Genomic DNA, 19,105 nt, shown 5'->3' with positions numbered 1-19,105 from the left:
GCTGAAAATCCAGGTATTGTCAAAAGTTGAGAAGGAGTTTTTGCAGGTTTATTTTTGTGGTGGTGGTGGTGGTTTTGGGGATTTCTTGGGTGCATGTGACTTTTAATGTTTAACAGAAGTTTTGTGCTGTTGTGGTTCTGTACCTGAGTGCCTGGCAAGCTAGTATCTTGCAATATCTTATTGTTCAAGTTGTATTGATTTTGGGGGTGGGTTGGAGAGTTGGAAGGGTTTGGAATTGGTTTGTTTTGATGGTTTTTAAGGAAGAGGATGCGATAATTTACAGATTCTTTTCTTTATGGATTTACTGGTGAAATATCCCAACAGCTCTATCATTGAAGGGGAATAGGCATCTATTGCTTTAATTTACTCTTTAAACTCAAATTACAGAATTTAGCCTTAAATTCAGGAACGAAATTCTTGTAAAAAAAGATGATTACTGAATGAACTTTTACTTCTTAATGTGTATATTTAAGACTCACTGTTTCTGCTCCCCCTCGCCCCCCGAGGAAATATCTTTCTAAGATGAGTCTTCCAGAATTTCAGGGGTATTATTTTTGGGTTTAGGCATCAAATTTCACACATGAACTAGTACAAAATGATAAAAATTCTGAATTAACACTGTTACAAGGCAGCTACACGCTTTATCATAACTTCACTGATGTCTTCAAAGATACTGGTCTTAAAACTTTGCTTGCTACTTCCATGAGCATAAGGATCATATCTCCATCTATCTTCCTGGATTAATGTCTGTGAAGTGTGTTGAAATTTTCTCTTACCTAGTAGTTTGAGATTGAGCAAGCCCACTGGCTTTTACTGGTTTGGAGGGGGGGAGAAACAGAACTGTCTGTATTGCTGATGGTGAGTCAAAACAGTAACAGGCTAGCAGGGTGATTGAGGCTGATAGAATTGAGAATTGTCTGACTGCAGGATTGCTTTCAGAATGTATTAGCATCCAGTCTTGAGCACTGTGTGATCACATATCAATGTTAGGCTATACGTGTCCTATATTGCTGGTTTTTTTCTGAATTTAAACATTAATACATTTCTCCCAAAATGTTTTCCTTTAAATAAAATCAGTATATTGGAATGCCACTCTAAAATCCAAAGGAATTTAAATGTAGGTATCAGATCATGGTTTTTTAATGTGATGAGTTTGGAAGACTTGCAAGAAGGGAGATATGTTTATTCCCTTGCTTGCTGAGTTGTTGATATACGTACTAGATATAGAGAGAAACCTTGAAAACTAGTCATATTTTATTTTGAGACTTTGTGTAAGAGAAGTATTTGAAGTGTCTTGATGCTTTTTTTTTTTTTTCCCCCTGCTATCCATGTAGACATTTTTACTAAAAAAAACCTGAGCTGTTTCTGATGATATTCCCTTTTATGGTATCTCATATTCCTAGTCATGTCATTGCCTTGTCAGTAATTAGAGAGAAATTTTAAACTTAAAGTCAAAGGCAGACTTTTTCAAAACTAAATTTGAATTATGCCACCAAGCATCCTTTTAAATTTTAACCTTTTTACAGTTGTGTAGTAGAGAACAAGACTTATCAAGTGTTTGGTGTATTTCCCTGGATCCAATTAAATATATTGCCGACTATTACCTTTACAATATGCAAAATGAACATGTATGTACTTCTAACAGAAGTCTCAAATACTGGTTTAATGAATCCGCTTTTAATGTGTATTGAGACTAGAAACCAATTTTATCTTGCTAAGCCTTTAATACTATGCATCTAGAATGACAGAAGTTTGTAAAGTAGTACTGCTAGTTTAGATGTTATTATGCTGTTCTTGGTTAGTTATGTAAAAGTTTTTTGCACTTTGTAGGCATTAAAAAAATGGTAAGGGTAATAATTAATCATAGAGTAGTTTGTCTTTGGATTTATGAAAGATTTCAGCAAGTGTTTTCATCATAAAGTACCAAAGCAATTTAATTTCCTTTCTAATAGTGTTTTATTCAGTAAATAAAACTTGATATGTCAGGTTTGGTTGGGAATTGATTTTATATTAATTCTTAAAATCTAAGTTGATTAAAAAAAAAAAAAAATATAATTATCTTTTTTTTTCCCCCCACACAAGTGAAACAGAATTAACTTTTGTATTTTGTACCTGTCAGGCTTTTGTGTTCCGACTTTCTTAGCATCTGGCAAGACCAGAATCGAGAATTTCCTGTAAAATAGTTAAAAACCAGCAACAACAATAAAAAAACCCAGCAGTTTTTAAAGTTTAAAGAACATGAAAGCTTTCTTGTTTCACTAGAGCCGACAGTTGTGCCAACCACGTCAGCTAGAGTGGAGCCGCAGGTCGTGAGTTCTGCTTCCAGTAACAGTTCTAGTACGTCTACCTCAGAGCAGGCCTCTGATGCAGCTCCAAACGTCTCCAACAGCCAGCCCTCTGCAGCACCAGAGATGACTTCTAGTCTTCCCAGTGGCGGCACTGCTGGTACTTCAGCTGGAGGTACAGAATAAGAGAGCTTTCTAAACTGTTGTGTTGCCTCCTAGTACAAAGGAGGTAGAGGAAGTTAATCATCATTCTCTAAATTAAACGGCATGTGAACTTCTAGTACTGAACATAACAGTAATAAGTTGAGAGGACAGGAATCTGAAAAAGATCATTGATTTCTCCCCAAAGATGAAGGAAGTTGTGCTGGAGTCTTCTGCTTTTGCCTATTGGCATGATTTGGTTATACCTAATGAACCACATCTTTGGTTTTTGAGGAGGTAGAATGTAGTTCACAGGGAATTAAGTCTTCCATTGCAGTGTGTCACAGTGGTGTTTTTTTAATGTGTATTGTAAAGAAGTGAAGGATGTATATAGATTCCTTCTGTAGATTATTTCACTGGAAGCACATTTATACAGATCTGTATAGATACTGACCTGTAATAGAGCTGTATAGAAAGGTAGCACTTACAACATCTCTGAAACATGGGTGCTCTGCCCCTATCTGCAAGTCAGGTGAGGTACAAAAAAATGTCTTAAATTAGTGGAATAAGGCAAGTGTCAGTTCACATCCTTTAGTGGTTCCCATGGGTACATCCACCTGAACCATTCAGTTTGGTTCATTTGGCAGGCATAGCTAAATCTTCCTCTTCTGTGTCCGGTTTCTTTTGTTTTAGTCTAGATCTGTTTTTCAATCAGTTAATTATTTAATCGTGAAGTACAATTTTTTTTTTCTATTTAAAACACTGCTTTACAGTGATCAGCTTTACTAATTTCTTTCACTTCAATATTAACTTACTTTATCTTCAAGATGATATAAGAAGAACTGCATCTAATACGACACTGGAAACTGGCCCTCCGGCCATGCCAAGGTTACCATCGTGCTGCCCTCAGCACTCTCCTTGTGGAGGACCTTCACAGACTCATCATGCATTGGGACACCCACACACAAGCTGCTTTCAGCAGCATGGCCACCACTTTCAACATCACCACCACCACCACCACAACCCTCACCCAGCTGTTCCACTGTCTCCTTCGTTCAGCGATTCCAGCTGCCCTGTTGAAAGGCCTCCTCCAGTGCCTGCACCTTGTGGAGCAAGCAGCAGTTCTGGCACCAGTTACCATGACCAGGTATGTTTAATTCTTGTGACTCTCCCTTTGCGATTTCAAGTTGTTATAGATGTGAGAGAATAGAATAGGATGCTGAATTGTGGGTTATTCTCTTGTTCTGTAGCAGGCATTATAGAAGGGAACTAAAAGGAAAATCTGAGCTAGAATATATGGACACACAAAATTGAAATTTTCCAGAAAGTCATAATCCAACAAGTAATCATTGACAGCTGACATCATCTTGATGACTGTAAGATGATAGTGGCTGTTTAAGCAAACCAAACATAAATACCTTGAAATATACTCTGCCAGTCATAGCAGTTTTGCAATGCAAATCATTGAGCTGCTTTAAGGGAAGAAAAAAGCAAGTCTAATGTTCTGTTTATAAAATGTATAAAATAAGAGTTGCTTTTCTAAAAGCATTGGTTTTTAAGACTTTTAAAGTAACTAAAATCACAGCTCTAAACTAGTACGATTATAAGTAAGAACAATACTGTGCAAACTTAATTTACAACATGCAGAACTATCAACCTGGTTTCTGTTTTAAGTGTAATACATTATGCACAACTGAAAATGCTAAAGGTTGTTTTTTGCCTCCAAATACTTCAATGCATGTAGCTCTGATATACTCACTGATTTATCCATCATAGGGTTTTTGATTTTTTTACACAACATGGTGTAATGAATTTAGCCTCTCTCACCAGAGATTCAAGAACTTAGGAACAAGAAGTGTTAACTATATCTAAAGAATGTTCCAGAGTCGAGCCTTAAAACTTAAAAATTTGGATCCCAGTTGCTTGTGATAGTATTTATTTTTATTTTTTATCCCTTTATGTTTGAGGGTGACTTTGTTTTCAATGTCTGAAGAATTGCTTGAAAAAAGATGGTTTGTTTACACAGCAGGCATTGCCAGTAGACTTAAGCAGCAGTGGTATAAGAAGTCATGGAAATGGTGCTTTTCATGGAACATCTGCTTTTGACCCCTGCTGTCCTGGTTCTTCATCTCGAACTGCAATTTATGGGCATCAGGCTGGTGCTGGACCAAGCCAATCAATAACGATAGACGGATATGGATCAAGTATGGTTGCGCAGCCACAGCCCCAACCTCCTCCTCAGGCATCGCTCTCTTCCTGTCGGCATTATATGCATTCTCCTTGTAAGTACTGATAAGTACTGGCTACCTGGGGGGGGTGGTGGGGATCAAACAAAAAAGAAACCAGCTTCCCTGACAGCATATGAAAACTCTTACTATCTGCTTGCTTTGATCTTAGAACTGGCCTAGCAAAACACATATTAAGAAATGTATTTGAACAGCTCAGCTTGTGTAGAAGATTTGAACAGGATCAAGGTGAAGTTAAAATATTTTCCTTTGAGTGACCTTAATAACATTCAGACTTCAAAAACTATATTTACTATGAAAACATTTTTCACCTCTTTTGTATTTTAGCAATGCCTTTTTATTTCTTCTTCCTTGGTCCATCCCCCGTCCCGTCCCCCCAGTGAGTTCTGCTTGAGCAAGCTCAGAGAGTCAACTCATTTGTTTGATTGTGATTTCTTTTTTAGGGTTTTATTGTCTCTACAGAAGAGTGGACTTGTCAGGGGGGATTGAATTTTTAAAAAATTAAACTACGAACTTGAAGTAAAATTTCTCACCAAATACACCTTTTTCAGCATGCATGACACAGATTTTGGTGTTGTTTTTTTTTTCCTTTTTACCAACATTGGCAAGTGGAATACTTTTGGCTGCAAAAAGTGTGGGTTTCTTGTAGGGTATATTGCTGGCATCACTTTATTTAAAAATTGCATAAACACATATTCCCATGTTGCCACTGTTTACAATGCTGTAATAATATTGAAGCACCTGTGTGAAGATCTTTCTAAAATAAATTTAAGTCAAAACCTGCTACTGACCAAATTAAAAGCACCTGATGTTTTCATTGCAGATGCTTCTTTGACCAGACCTCTTCACCATCAAGCTTCTGCGTGTCCTCACTCTCATGGAAATCCTCCTCCACAACCACAACCTCCACCTCAAGTAGATTATGTTATCCCTCATCCGGTGCATCCCTTCCATCCTTCAATCTCCTCTCATGCAGCTTCTCATCCTGTTCCACCTCCACCTCCACCACCAACTCATCCTTTAGCCAATGCAGCTGCTCCAATACCACAGCATCTTCCCGCAACACACCAGCCTATATCCCATCACATCCCTGCAACAGCACCGCCAGCACAGAGGCTACATCCTCATGAAGTGATCCAGAGGATGGAGGTCCAGAGAAGAAGAATGATGCAGCACCCAACGTATGTCACAAATGTACTCAGAACAATATCTAAACATATAATTCATTTCCCTCAGGTTTGTAAAATGTTGCATGTGAATCTCAAACTGTTAATTGCATGGTTAGGAACTGTTAGTGTTAAACCATGGTAAGAAGTGTCTTTACATACCATCACAGTCGCGTGAGCATTAAGACTGAACCTGTTCCATTACATTTCTCAACAGTGGCTCCAGGTAAGGCATGAACGGGGCATGAAAGAGAAGGGAAACTTATGTTTCTCTCGCTCATTACTGATCCTCCGGATAACAGGCAGGAATTCCTTTTCAAGCTGGACCATCTAGATGTAGATCATAAGCTCCTTTCAAATGTGTTCCTTGACAGTGTGTTTTGCCTTGTCAATGCTGTTAAGAATCTTTTTATCTAACCAATGCTTTAAAATAAAATGAACAATTTATTGAAAGAGACCATTTACCAGGTTTAATTCAGATTTAACCTTAGATACTTACCTAGCTTTACTATGCCTTTATGTCTTTAGAAGAGAAGGAAGAGACTGAATAATATCTCTGTGAGAATGTGACCAATGTTGAGGTGTAGCTTTGGTGATATTAAGAGATGTTAATGTTGCTAAACTAGATTCATGACACTAGTATCAGCAGAAATCAGGTCGGTGCTGGCTTTGTATTCAATCACAAAGTAACTGAAGTTACTTTAATTCTGGAGATAATGCTTTTAAATATCCAAGAGAATTTCAAGAATGAGCTCTCTAGTTGTTGCTCCTAACTATGTTACACAAATTCTACTGGTAACTAACTTAAAACTGATTTAGAAGTTAATGCTTAAACAAAAGTTTGCTTTAACTTTAAGTTTTGAGGCAGTTTCCAGGTAATTCCTAAGAATACCTATAGGCAGTAACTGCTCACAAAGTGGCACATGACAGACTTTTCCCCCCGTTCCCCAGGAAAGTGAAATCTAACCCTGCTTTCTCAGTCATAAAAATTTTGATCTGTCTGAACCTACACCTGTTCTTTTGTTATCTTTGCTATGCAAATGGCATAACCTCTAAACACCCTAACCTAAACATACAGGCATATCGCTTGTGTACCGCCATGATTATGCAATCATACCCAAAAATTAATTTTGGAACATTAAAGCCAGTGAATGTGAGACAGCAAGATAGCATTTTGAGGAAAAATAATAGTGGTAGCTATCTTGCCGGTTGTGGAAACTTTCTGGTAGTTTGGGGATTGGAAATGTGAATATTGGCATTTCTTAGCCTACTGAACTTTCTTTGTATGTATAGAAACTGTAGTCAAATGTTGATAATAGGTTCTTCCTTGACATTCTCTCTGAAGTCACCAATCTCAGGTCAGACAGTATCAGTTTGCTCAGTGAGGTTTCTCGTCTATAGTTTTGTTTTGTATTCTTATGAAATTGTTCCACCCTTGGTCTTTCTTTTCCCTGCTAATCCTCATACAAATTACATGCAAAATCAATATTGTAGGTATCTTGGCCCAATCTCGTATAAATCAGATTATACTCTGACAACCAGAAACTTGTGTATATTCGCTCTGTTATTTAATACACAGACTGAGACTGCCAGCAGACTTGCAGTTCCTTCGGTTCCATGTCCCAGCATCTCAAAGTGTTCCTAAGATGTTGTGTCATCCTTCATTTCTAGAAATAGCATATGGAATAGTCTGGCTTGTGTACCTTCTGTCTAACAATATAGGACTTTTTCAGGATTGGAAGTAGAGAATGGTTAGAGTCCTCTTCTCACTGTCATGTCTCAAGTGTGGGTACAACAGCTATAACTTCCTTAGGGTCTTGGAATCGGCCACAAAATGTGTAAAAGGCAGTGAATGAGGGTGTACTGCATTTGTATAACATACGGATTTTCTGTTTCTTTTAAATCTGATCACCCACTTTATACTAAGATTGTGGGATAGATAGGCTAGGAGTTTTACATTCATAGAAATAATTTCAAATGTGTTTCTTTTAAATTAAGACTCGTTTTAGGAAAAATGGGCCTACATGACATTCAGTTTTTATGGAACTATGGAAGTTGTTTTCTATGTTTTTTTATTAAAATACGTTCTTCCAGATTTTTCCCCATAGTTATTTGGTAAACTGATGGGAGGTGAGACTAGGAGTAGGTTCTGCTGATAGGTCTGTTCCCATGTTAGTCTGTACCATTGCAGAAAACTAATACTTCTAATATAATTTATGCAAGCTTGACAGATTTCTCTCGAGAATTGTCAATTTACAGTGATTAGAATAGTGTGCTGTTAAGTAACTTTTTGCTTCTCTAGACATGTAGATTTACAAAACATCTAGTCTACTTTGTCAGGTAGCTTAAGGTAGTACTGAATCTGAAGACTGTACTCCTTTTGGCAAAATCCAAGTTTCTAGGCTGAATAAAAAAGAAAATACCTTCTGCTTTGAAAGCAATGGAAAGAAAAATACCAATCCATTTCTTTCTGTAACTGGGAAGTGGTAAAGTAACAGAAGTCAGCCAGCAGGTTTTTTTTGAAGATTTTTTTCCAAAACTGTAGTTGTTCTATACCAGCTGGCATGGAAAAAACTGTGTGCTCTTATTACTTGAGTGATGACGCATACATGTTTCAAGAAAAACGTCCTCCGATTAGTGTATTAAGTTTCCCCTAATTACTTTTGCTGGTATAGTTTTACTAGAAATAAACCGCAGCATAGCTGTGAACGACTCTGAATCTCAACACGACCGTCATGTGGCCTTTGCTTTCCTACCTGCAGTTTGAGGTTAGGATTAAACACTTTGTCAGTCCTTCTGTAGTCGCGTCTGCCAAGTGAAGGGCAGATCACAGTAGCTGAAGCTGGCTTTGTCTTTGAATATGAAATTTGTATTATAATTCGTTTCTAACTTGTATCTAAAGTTGAAATTAAAATACTGTATGGGGAATTTTATTTTTTATTTTAAACGCATTCCAGTAATTCAGTCTGTAACATTTTGATTACGGATGTTGCTTTCTTGATACTAACACGTATGTGAAATTAACTGTTGGTGTTTTATGTTGTTAGACGTGCTCATGAACGGCCTCCTCCGCATCCTCACAGAATGCATCCCAATTATGGTCATGGGCATCACATTCACGTGCCTCAGACAATGTCTTCCCATCCTCGACAAGCTCCAGAGAGATCTGCTTGGTTAGTAATCAGATACTATTTTAGTTCTTTGGGACAGAGCACAAAAGACCATAATGTGTTGATCACAGTGCTGATAATGCTGGCTGTGATTTTAAAAAGTGCTGCGTGCACCTGTAGTTTAAAATTTGTAGATGTTGATATGGCTTTGAAATACTGCTTTGAGTACTCAATATCTTAAATATATTTCCAGGAGTTTTTATCCATTGCTTTTAAAATGGAATTGAGTGTTACTGACTCTAGGTAGTTACTTCAAGAATTGATTTTAAAATAGGCAAGTAAAATATTGCTGAAGACTGTTCTTACATTTATGCACTTTGTAAAATAGAGGTTTGGATTTGAGTTACAAACTAATTTATTCTCTCTCCTCTTTGTCTGAACTTCTTTAAAATTGCATCAGGCCCACTCATGAAGGTTACGTTTAAGTTCTGCAATATAGTTACTATAGTTTATATAGTAAAAAAAAGATACTTTTGACCATTAGAGAAGAGGTGCATGCGTGACAGCTGCTGTTCCCACAGTGTGAGCTACAGAGAAGACTCCACACTGATAATATTCCTGGACACAATAAATGTGGAGTTGTCTCTACTGATTTAGCATACTAAATCTTCACAGCTGATTTAAAAACAACTTTTAGTTATGGTAGGAGTAAGAGGATTCTTTAGCAAGGTTTAAATAACTTTAAAAAAAATTCTTACGTAAAACTGTTATGGTAGATGTTGTACGCTTTCCAAAGCAGTGGAATTGTAACTAGGAGTCTAGATGTACCTTTACTGTAATGCCACTTTCATTCATGTGACAGGGAACTGGGAATTGAAGCTGGTGTGACTGCAGCTACTTACCCTCCAGGGCCCTTGCATCCTCACTTGGCCCACTACCATGCACCTCCTCGACTTCATCACCTGCAAATAGGGGCTCTTCCTCTAATGGTAAGGAGATAGCTTATGGAAAATGATGATCATTGGTCACTGTAATTATTTTGTTTGTCAGGAAAATTATTTTAAGGTTTACTGCATTTAATTGGACATGTAACATTGCTGCAAAAGTTAGTGGTTCAACTGAAGCAGAAAATATTCCAGTGTTTTTATATGTTGCTCCCAGATAGGGAGCTAGAACAGGCTCATATCTGATAAGAGAAAACAGTTTAGGACACTAACATTTCTAACTTCAGCTCTTGTAAAATGAAACATATTTGAATTAAATTGTCACTTGCATTGCAATGCATTGACCCTCTGCATCTGATTTTTAAAGTTCAGATTCTTCTTTAATGAGTTTTGAATTGTTAAAGGTACCGACTTTCCACCCAGTGCATGAGCATTAGCACTGGTGGTTTATTTTTAAGGTGTGTATACAGCACAGCTAGAACTCCATCTAGAGATTCGGTTGTTTTCAAATAATATGTGGTGTTCATCAACCTAAATTCTGTGTGATAAAGTATATAATTTTGTAGCATGAAGCGTTGTAAGTTACAGAAAGTGTGAGGGTAAACTAGTCCCTTGTTACACATAACTTTTTTTAATCTACAGTAGAAAACCAAGGAAAATTAGCATAACTCTTTTACAGAGTATTATTTTTGAAAGAATGTTTGGTTTATTTAAAATATTCTTAATTTTGTTTAATGAAAATTCAGAGAGACACAAATTTATTTTAATGGAGTATGTTTAGTGTTTCTATGTGGTATTCTGTGTGGCTAACCCGTATTATTTAACCCTCTTAAAGCTAGATAATCTAATCAAAATTGTGGGCTCATCTGTAAACAAATGCTAAAATTGTAATGAAAAACCAGCCTGCAAGTCTCGTCTATCCAAAATTCCTCTGTTAATAGCAAGAATTGACATCTAGGGATTGAACTGTAAATTTACAACCAATACTGTAATAGCTCTCTCTTCACAGTCTGGTCTTACATTGCTTGTTCCTTGCTATTTAACTAGCAAACATGATAATAATCCTCAAGTACTTTCCTGATATATCAGGGTTGGTAATTCATTGATGCACAGCTTGCATGCTTACCGCAGGCTTTCTGGAGCAGTCTGTAGAATTCGGTACTTTAGTGTAGCCAACAAGATTCTTACTGCATAACCTTATCTCCTGTGCATCATGTATTCAAATTAAGATTTTCTGCATTCTTCTTCAGTTAGGTGTCTGTTTTTTCAAGTGGATGAAAAATGGCTTGCCTCTCTTACATTTATTTCATGTGTTGTACTGTAACAGTTAGCATCAGTTGCTTTAGACTCTCAAAGAGAAGGGGCCCTCCTAATAGTTCAGGGAACTCAATTGCATTAGGAGGCAGCAAGTTAAACATATGCCTATTTTATCTCATTTTCTATCAGGGCTAATAAGTCAGTTATGGGATTTATTTCCATTATTACTGTGAAGTTTCTAGAAACAACAGAGTTCAGCTGATCCTTGTATTACAGTGTGATGAGAAACTTTTAGCAGTATTTTAACTGTCATAGGGGTATTCCTACAAATTAAATGTTACACAAGCGAGTAGTTGGGACCCCACTATTTATCTTCTTTTTAGCAGTAGAATGGAAGAAAGCTGTGATAGAGAATCTTCAGAAGTATTTCCTGAATGTGTGATAAAATACTTCAGGGAGTCTTGCCCTTGTGCTCAGTAACTGCTGTTACTAAAGTGTCAGATGAAATAGGGTTCTTTAACTCTACAGAAACTTGTGCATGTGTTTGTGTAGGGATATCTAATCCTCATAACAGCAATTCATGAATCTCTGGATGAAATGAAATTGAAGTTGTTTGTATTTTGAGTTTTTGTACACACTGTACTGACAGCATGTTTTACAGTGTATAGACTGCTGTAAGCAGTACTTCCTCAAATGCTTGGGATCTGTTTTGAACCTTGCTGTGATCAGATCGAGTGTTACGACTTTGAAGTTGTGTTGTGAGTCTGACTAATTTGAAGAGTATTCAGATTACACGCACTAGAAGAACATAAAGGCAGGTTAGAGCACTGCTAGAAGTTATATATACAATGAGTTCAAAGCATTACAAATGCCTTTTGATGATTCTGTCCCTTCTATGGCAATAATGAAAGCCAAATTTTTCTTCATTTGCATGTATGTGAGAGTAGAGCAGATCTGTCAGCAAAATTGACTTTGAATATAGAGCAAGTAGTCAGTGAAGTTTTTCATCTAACAAACTTAACCGGATATTAAACAAAATATCCAGTGTGATGAGATTTTATGCCATTTTAGATTTTATTAAAGAGCAACAGATTAATTGCAGCTGTCACCTGGGTTTTTTCATTGTTACTTTAGGAATAGGGGCAGGGGAGGAGAGGCTGAACTGTGACTGGAGTCCCTCTGCTAAGTGGTTAATGTTATGAGGAGTGCTTTCTTCTTTCAGTAAGTACAGAGGGTACTAAATAGCAATTTACAAGGCTCATTAGTTGTATTCTTGATGCAGATGTCATCAAATGTTGATGTTCTCCATTCTTTGTTTTATTTTGGGGGGGGGGGAGGGTGTGAGGAGGAAGTCTTTTAAAGTAACTCATACAGTAGCTCAGCTAAAAAATTCATTTGTGTTGAATCCACTTTATGAAATAGCATACTGCCTAATAGGCAGTGTGCATTTTTTCTGTGTTGTGGAGTACTAAAACCCCTTCAGACCATAAAGGGCATAATGGATTATTTGGGCTTTAATGACACTAGTACTCTGATATATCAATTTCAGATTTTAATTGGATGGAGATAACCTAATCTTCATCTAGTCAGTGCTGGAATGTAGACTGCAGTTTTAATCCTCAGGCAGACAAAATTATAAAGATATGTTGGGGGAGATAATTAGTGTTCAGCAGCTTTGACAGTGGGGTGGGGAAAACAAAATCTCCTTTTCCATTAGCTTGGTTGAAGAAGCTTCAAGAGGAATCCTAGATTAAAAGCAGTTAAAAAGAGCTTTCTTCATATCTATGTAGATAACGATTAGGCTGCTTCCCTCCTTAATTTAACACAATTACTTTAAGTGTGACCCTGACTTAGAGTAGTTCCCATTGGTATTGCTTTAATGTCGTGTATGTGCAGAGGAAAGATCTTCTGTCAAAGTGATTTTTACGATGGATTCCATTCTGGACAAATACTCATTCTGTGAACTTGAACAACATTTTTAGGAAGAATCAACTGAAGATCAATGCATGGCATAACTAATGAAACATCAGACAAGAAAGACACAGGAGACGGAGGCTTTATCTGTTCCTCTGTTCTTCTCTGATGCTTGTTGTTAGATGCTACTTCAATTTCTGTTTACTCTGAGTGACTTTGGCTGCTCTTTTCGCACTGTTGATGAAAAGCTTTTTGACTCAGAATGCCCAACACATCAGGGTGGACAGGATGGGAATTTCCGTAACTTAATAAACTGAGATGGATGTTAAAAGGAACGTGACTTTTTCATAATGAGCTATATACCAGCCATAATTCTGACTAGCCAAACCATACTTAGGGCTGTAACGCATATCCAAGCAGAATTCCTTTGTTGCTTCAGGAAAGAAAAGGCATCCTAGTTTGTAGTGAAATCTGGAAGGGGAAAAGTCCAAAAAGAAAACTCCAGAAGATGTTTCTAAATTTGGCCTGAGGACACCCTGAAATGGTCCCCTTCTCTATCCTGCCATCTCTCCTGTGTCTCATGTTTTTCAGATGTTATCCATTTACCTGAATGACCAGAATGCTATGTTTAGCTGTAAAATCGGTTACTTTTTGTAGTTGCAAAGATGAGACTATTTCTAACATTTTTCAGGCTTCTAAATATAAGAAAGGATTAGAAAAATGGAGAATAATGTGTTATTTGCTATAAAGTTTCAAAAGTCTGCAGACAATTTAGAAATTGTAATTTAATTCAGCTTTGAAACAGGAACTTGCTGTCTGAATATGAGTTTGTTACTAGGACACTTTAAAAAAAATTTTAAAAAATGCTTTGTATTTTAAATCTGCTCTGTTAAAGAAAGAGTTATTTTTATCAAGTTGATTTGTTCCTTTTTGTCATTTAATGGGGGGTGGGGTGGAAGATTAAAACTAGAAGGTCTTGTTTCTCCCCCCTTCCATCTTTTCCTCTTCATAATCAAAGAAGAAAAACAAACTCTCTATCAGTTTAGTTATCTAAACTGATAACTAAATTTTAAATGGAGTATAGACCTGAAGAGAGCAGTGTTCCCTTTGTGCCTTTTAGCTTAGTATACTTTTACCCTTGTTTAGGTGAATAACTAACTACAACTGGTCTGGGATTTTGACTATTTAAAACTTCAGCAACAAACCTGCCACTGATAGAGTATTCTATTCAGCTTGTTTTTAAAACACGCAGAGCTGTCATAGATACTATTTTCAGGTCATGTTATGCATAGTAGTGGGATTTGGTGGTGGGTGGTTTTTTGTTTTGGTTTTTTGTTTGTTTGGGGGTTTTTTGTTTAGTTTCTGTTTTATAAAATATATCTTAAATAATGGAGGCTATCTACATGCCTCTCAAATTGTTTCAGCTACCTGTTAATCAAAGAAGTTCCTGGGATATGCTGTTCCAGTCTCTTGACTCCAGCTTCTTCTGCCTTTTTGAATAGTGTCTTGTTGATTGTGAATTTCGGTGGGGGGAAATTATCTGGACTTTACAGTTTGCTAGCTATGGCGTAATAAATCTCTATAGGGTTGATGCAAGCCTTGAGAAGACTCCTTAATTTAGCTTTGAACCTAGACTGCAGCTTGCCAGTCAGAGGGAGATCTCTGGATCATAATTTAAAAAAAAAAAAGAAAAGTTACTTATGGTATCTTAACCTGTCTCAGCTGTTATACATCCAGCTTTCATATGCTGTCCCCCCTCTTTCTTCTATTTCAGAGCCTTACTGTTTTGTTCCTTTAACTGTTGAATGACTCAGGTTGAGGCCATCTTTATGCTTAGTTGTAAATATTGGGAGGGATTTGGAGGTATAGACCAGTAGGTCCCAGTACATTATGGTAGATGTGTGCTGGTCAAAATAATATCACTCAGAGTGTAGTCATACATGTGTCACAGCTCTAAGAGATGCAACTGTTCTGTACAAAAAAAAGCTAACAAACTTCCTGTAAAATATCTGAACACTTAGCTTAAGGCTGTAACTTAATGTAGCTATAGTAGTTTAAGGTGAACTTTAGGTTTGAAATAGCCTTGATTAGCTGCATCAAATTTAACTGCATTTGTCAAATAAGAAAATGGACTTTTGTAATGCAGCTGCTACTTTTTTCTTAATATAAACATGAATTACTGTTCTTTTTTTTTTTGTAGAATATAGGCTATTGAACAGCGCTCATTTTATGTTCCCCTCAGACACAGACGCAGTCAGGTTTTAGCTGTGCAGCACGCCTTACTTGTTTCTTTGCACAGTGTCTATGAAAACAGCAACTTTTCCTTGTTTGAATTTGGCTTATTAAGATACTAATTGATCAGCTTTACTTCTTTTTGGGTATTGATGTGGACCTAAGCAGTTAACTGGATAAGCTTATTGTTGGGATTTGTTTTAATATGTATGAAGATCATACTTAACGTGAACCATTGAATAAAAGGTTGAGATGGACAAGATAAGTAGTACCATACAATGGAAGAATCTCTTCACTGACTGTGGCAACTGAAAGGCAAATAGATCCTGGAAAGATGGAAGGTATTTAAAGGAAGGTAGCAAGGAAGAAAATCTTTCCTGCAGGTTAGCTGTTTCAAACTGTTTTAGAATGTTTCCATTGTAAATGGTTCAGACTTAGCCTTGACACTTTTAGTTGCTGCAAATTTTTGTGGTAGTGGGAAGTATCAGCAGAAAGTGCAAAACCACAAACAGATGATACTTGTTCTACAGAAAACAAACAGTTCTTGGCAAACTTGTACTGGAATTTGCAGGTCCAGAGTGTATTGCTTTAAAGTATATATTATGATTTGGCTGTATCCAAAAGAATATATACAAGCACTTAGTGCTGACTGGCATTACCTTTAATTCTCTACTTTCTTCATTAGCTTTAGCTTTTTCCTTTTTTCTTACGTTCAATATGAAAACTTACTGAAAACACACTTCCATTTGTGTGTGAAGCTGTTTCAAGAGAGCTGAAATCTTTTTGCATTTGAAGCTTGATGGTAACTGTCAAAGGGATTTTAGTCAGACTGTTCTTATTTGGGCATTTGTCCTGCTTTCAGCTGGGATAGAGTTAATTTTCTTCCTAGTAGCTGGTATAGTGCTGTGTTTTGGATTTAGTATGAGAATAATGTTGATAACACACTGATGTTTTAGTTGTTGCTAGGTAGTGCTTACACTAAATTGAGGACTTTTCAGTTTCTCATACTCTACTGACTGAGAAGCCTGGAGGTGCACAAGAAGCTGGGAGGGGGCACAGCCAGGGCAGCTGACCCGAACTGGCCAACAGGATATTCCATACCATATGACGTCATGCTCAGTATATAAACTAGGGGAAAGCTGGCTGGTGGGCTGCTGCTCGGGGACTGGCTGGGCATCGGTCGGCGGGTAGTGAGCAATTGCATCGTGCATTGCTTGTTCTGTATATTCTTTTTTTATTTTTATTATTACTATATTACTACTACTACTACTTGTTGTTGTTGTTTTAAACTGTTCTTATCTCACCCCACGAGTTTTCTCACTTTTACTGTTCCGATTCTCTCCTCCATCCCACCTGGGGGGAAGTGAGCGAGTGGCTGTGTGGTGCTCAGTTGCCAGCTGGGGTTAAACCACAACAGTCCTTTTTGGTGCCCAACGTGGGGCTCGACAGGTTGAGATAATGACAAATCTGACCAGAGTGCGTTAGAACAAATTTGTTATAAACATTCATTATATTAGTTTGATAGTCACTGGTCACAATGTTGATTAATTTGCTCTCAAAAGTTGTTGTGCTTGTTCTCAGGGTTGTGTTATGTAACACCTTACTTGCAGTATATGTTCCCTGTTGTTCTGTTTATCAGTCCTGGGAGTGGGTCAAGGTTATAGTTTTGCTGTACTTTGTAACACTGGCTTATGATATGATAAAATGGCTGGTTATGAGACTAATCTGGTATTTGTACTCAGCATTGCCATCATCTCTGTACTTCAGGAGCCATCTCTCAGAAACTATTAATAATTACACTTTGTACCTTTTCTCCTTGGAGAGCCAATTTACGGGGGAGACACCTTCCTTCACCTTCCCCTTCTCCTCCAGGCTAGTTACAATAGCGCTTGAGAATTTTTAATATCCTTGGGATGTTCAAACCAGCATGTTCCTGTTGCTCCTACTCCTGAATGTGTTTCAGGTCTTGTTTAAAGTTAAACAACTACTTAAGAATAACACCCAGAGATCTACCCTGAGGATGGATAGTTATGCATGGGCAGGGTGTGCGGGATAGTATGGGCAAGTACCTAGGACAGTGGGCTCCTCCAGTGTTTTTGAACTTCACCCCTGAACAAGTGCAGAATCCTGAAAAACCAGTATAGTATTTGGAAACAGTATGCTGTCACCCTGGCAACTCCAGAGAGACACAAATCACTGCAACGTGCTGGGGCCTGGCACATGCCTACTGAGCCCTGTTCAACACCATTCAGAACCCTCAAGGGGAAGAGAAGGTCTCTGGATCTGACGACAAAACGACAGGCACTGCGGCTTAACCAGAGAACCAACCCATACCAGTATCAGTCACCCCTATACACAAGAAGAAATCTTGGAAGTGAAAGTCAGCTCCTTTAGTAAGGGGTGATGAAAAAGCAGGGCCATCACGAGAAGAGGAAGAGGAAGAACTCATAAACGAGACAGTAACCACCCGATTCCTATCCCTGAGTGAGCTGTGAGATATGCGAAAAGATTTCAGCTGTCGTCCAGGCAAGCACATTGTCACCTGGCTGCTCCAATGCTGGATAACAGGGCCAGTAGCCTGGAATTAGAGGGTAGGGAAGCCAAACAGCTGGGATCCCTTTCTAGGGAAGGCGGCATTGACAAAGCGATGGCCCAACTCCTCAGCCTCTGGAGGCGACTGCCGTCAGGCGTGAATGAAAGGTATCCCTTCAAGGAAGATGTTATATATCACCCAGGCAAGTGGACCGCCATGAAGAGAGGTAACCAGTACCTGAGGGAATTAGCTGTGCTGGAAGTGGTTTATAGTGACCTGGACAACGAGCAGTTATCCAAAGATCCAGATGAAGTTCAGTGCAGGCAACCCATGTGGCGGAAGTTTGTACAGAGCGTACTATCGTCGTATGCCAACTCATTGGCAATACTGACCTGGAAGGATGGAGAGGAACGAATGGTGGATGAATTGGCTGGCCATCTCTGGCAATACGAAGAAAGTCTCTCTTTCTCCCTCATGTTGGCTGTGGAGAAGCTGTCCTGGGAGGTCCAGCAACTCAAAGAGGATAGGTCCTGCTCCCCACTTGTACAGAGCAGTATCTCAGCCATTAAGAGTAAGCATTCCTCTGATCAAGAGAGAGGATATAGAGGGTACACACCACGGGCCACCCTGTGGTTTTACCTGTGTGACTACAGAGAGGACATGAGGAAGTGGGATGAAAAATCTACCTCGACCCTAGAGGTACATGAGTTGCAAGGAAAAACAATCACAGAAGGGGGTTCTGCTAAGAGAACTACTGCTCCAGTCTCCAGTGAGCAGTTCCCCAGACAGAGTAGAAGGGCTGATTCCATTTCCAAGCTTAATAAAGGGACTTCTGATTCATACTTACAAGAAGTGGGTAGTGAATATGATGACCAGGACTAGAGAGGCCCTGCCTCCAGCCAGGTGGAGGAGAGGGACAGTTGGGTTTACTGGACTCTGTGGATTCGATGGCCTGACACATCAGATCCATAGGAGTATAAGGCTCTAGTGAACACCGGTGCACAGTGTACCCTGATGCCATCAAGCTATAAAGGGACAGAACCCATCTGTATTTCTGCAGTGACAGGGGGATCCCAAGAGTTAACTGTATTGGAAGCTGAAGTGAGTCTAACTGGGAATGAGTGGCAAAGGCACCCCGTTGTGATTGGCCCAGAGGCTCTGTGCGTCCTTGGTATAGACTATCCCAGGAGAGGGTATTTCAAGGACCCAAAAGGGTACCGGTGGGCTTTTGGTATAGCTGCCTTGGAGACGGAGGAAATTAAACAGCTGTCTACTTT

At 38.4% G+C, this 19,105-nt stretch overlaps 1 protein-coding gene across 1 annotated transcript in view; it reads left to right on the top strand.

The window, feature by feature from the left end:
• The window catches only part of RNF111 (ring finger protein 111), a 46,288-nt gene that overhangs the window by 19,428 nt on the left and 7,755 nt on the right, over positions 1-19,105 (top strand). Inside the window, exons 4-9 of the mRNA XM_009576950.1 lie at positions 2,263-2,460; positions 3,254-3,573; positions 4,453-4,708; positions 5,496-5,853; positions 8,886-9,011; positions 9,811-9,937. Coding sequence (XP_009575245.1) covers positions 2,263-2,460; positions 3,254-3,573; positions 4,453-4,708; positions 5,496-5,853; positions 8,886-9,011; positions 9,811-9,937 — 1,385 coding nt within the window. The remainder of the gene's footprint in view (positions 1-2,262; positions 2,461-3,253; positions 3,574-4,452; positions 4,709-5,495; positions 5,854-8,885; positions 9,012-9,810; positions 9,938-19,105) is intronic.

Source organism: Fulmarus glacialis, unplaced genomic scaffold (genome assembly GCF_000690835.1).
Source record: "Fulmarus glacialis isolate BGI_N327 unplaced genomic scaffold, ASM69083v1 scaffold3704, whole genome shotgun sequence".
In the NCBI taxonomy this organism is placed as follows: domain Eukaryota; kingdom Metazoa; phylum Chordata; class Aves; order Procellariiformes; family Procellariidae; genus Fulmarus; species Fulmarus glacialis.
The sequence above is the reverse complement of the archived record's forward strand: the minus strand, read 5'-3'. Positions and strand labels throughout refer to the sequence as shown.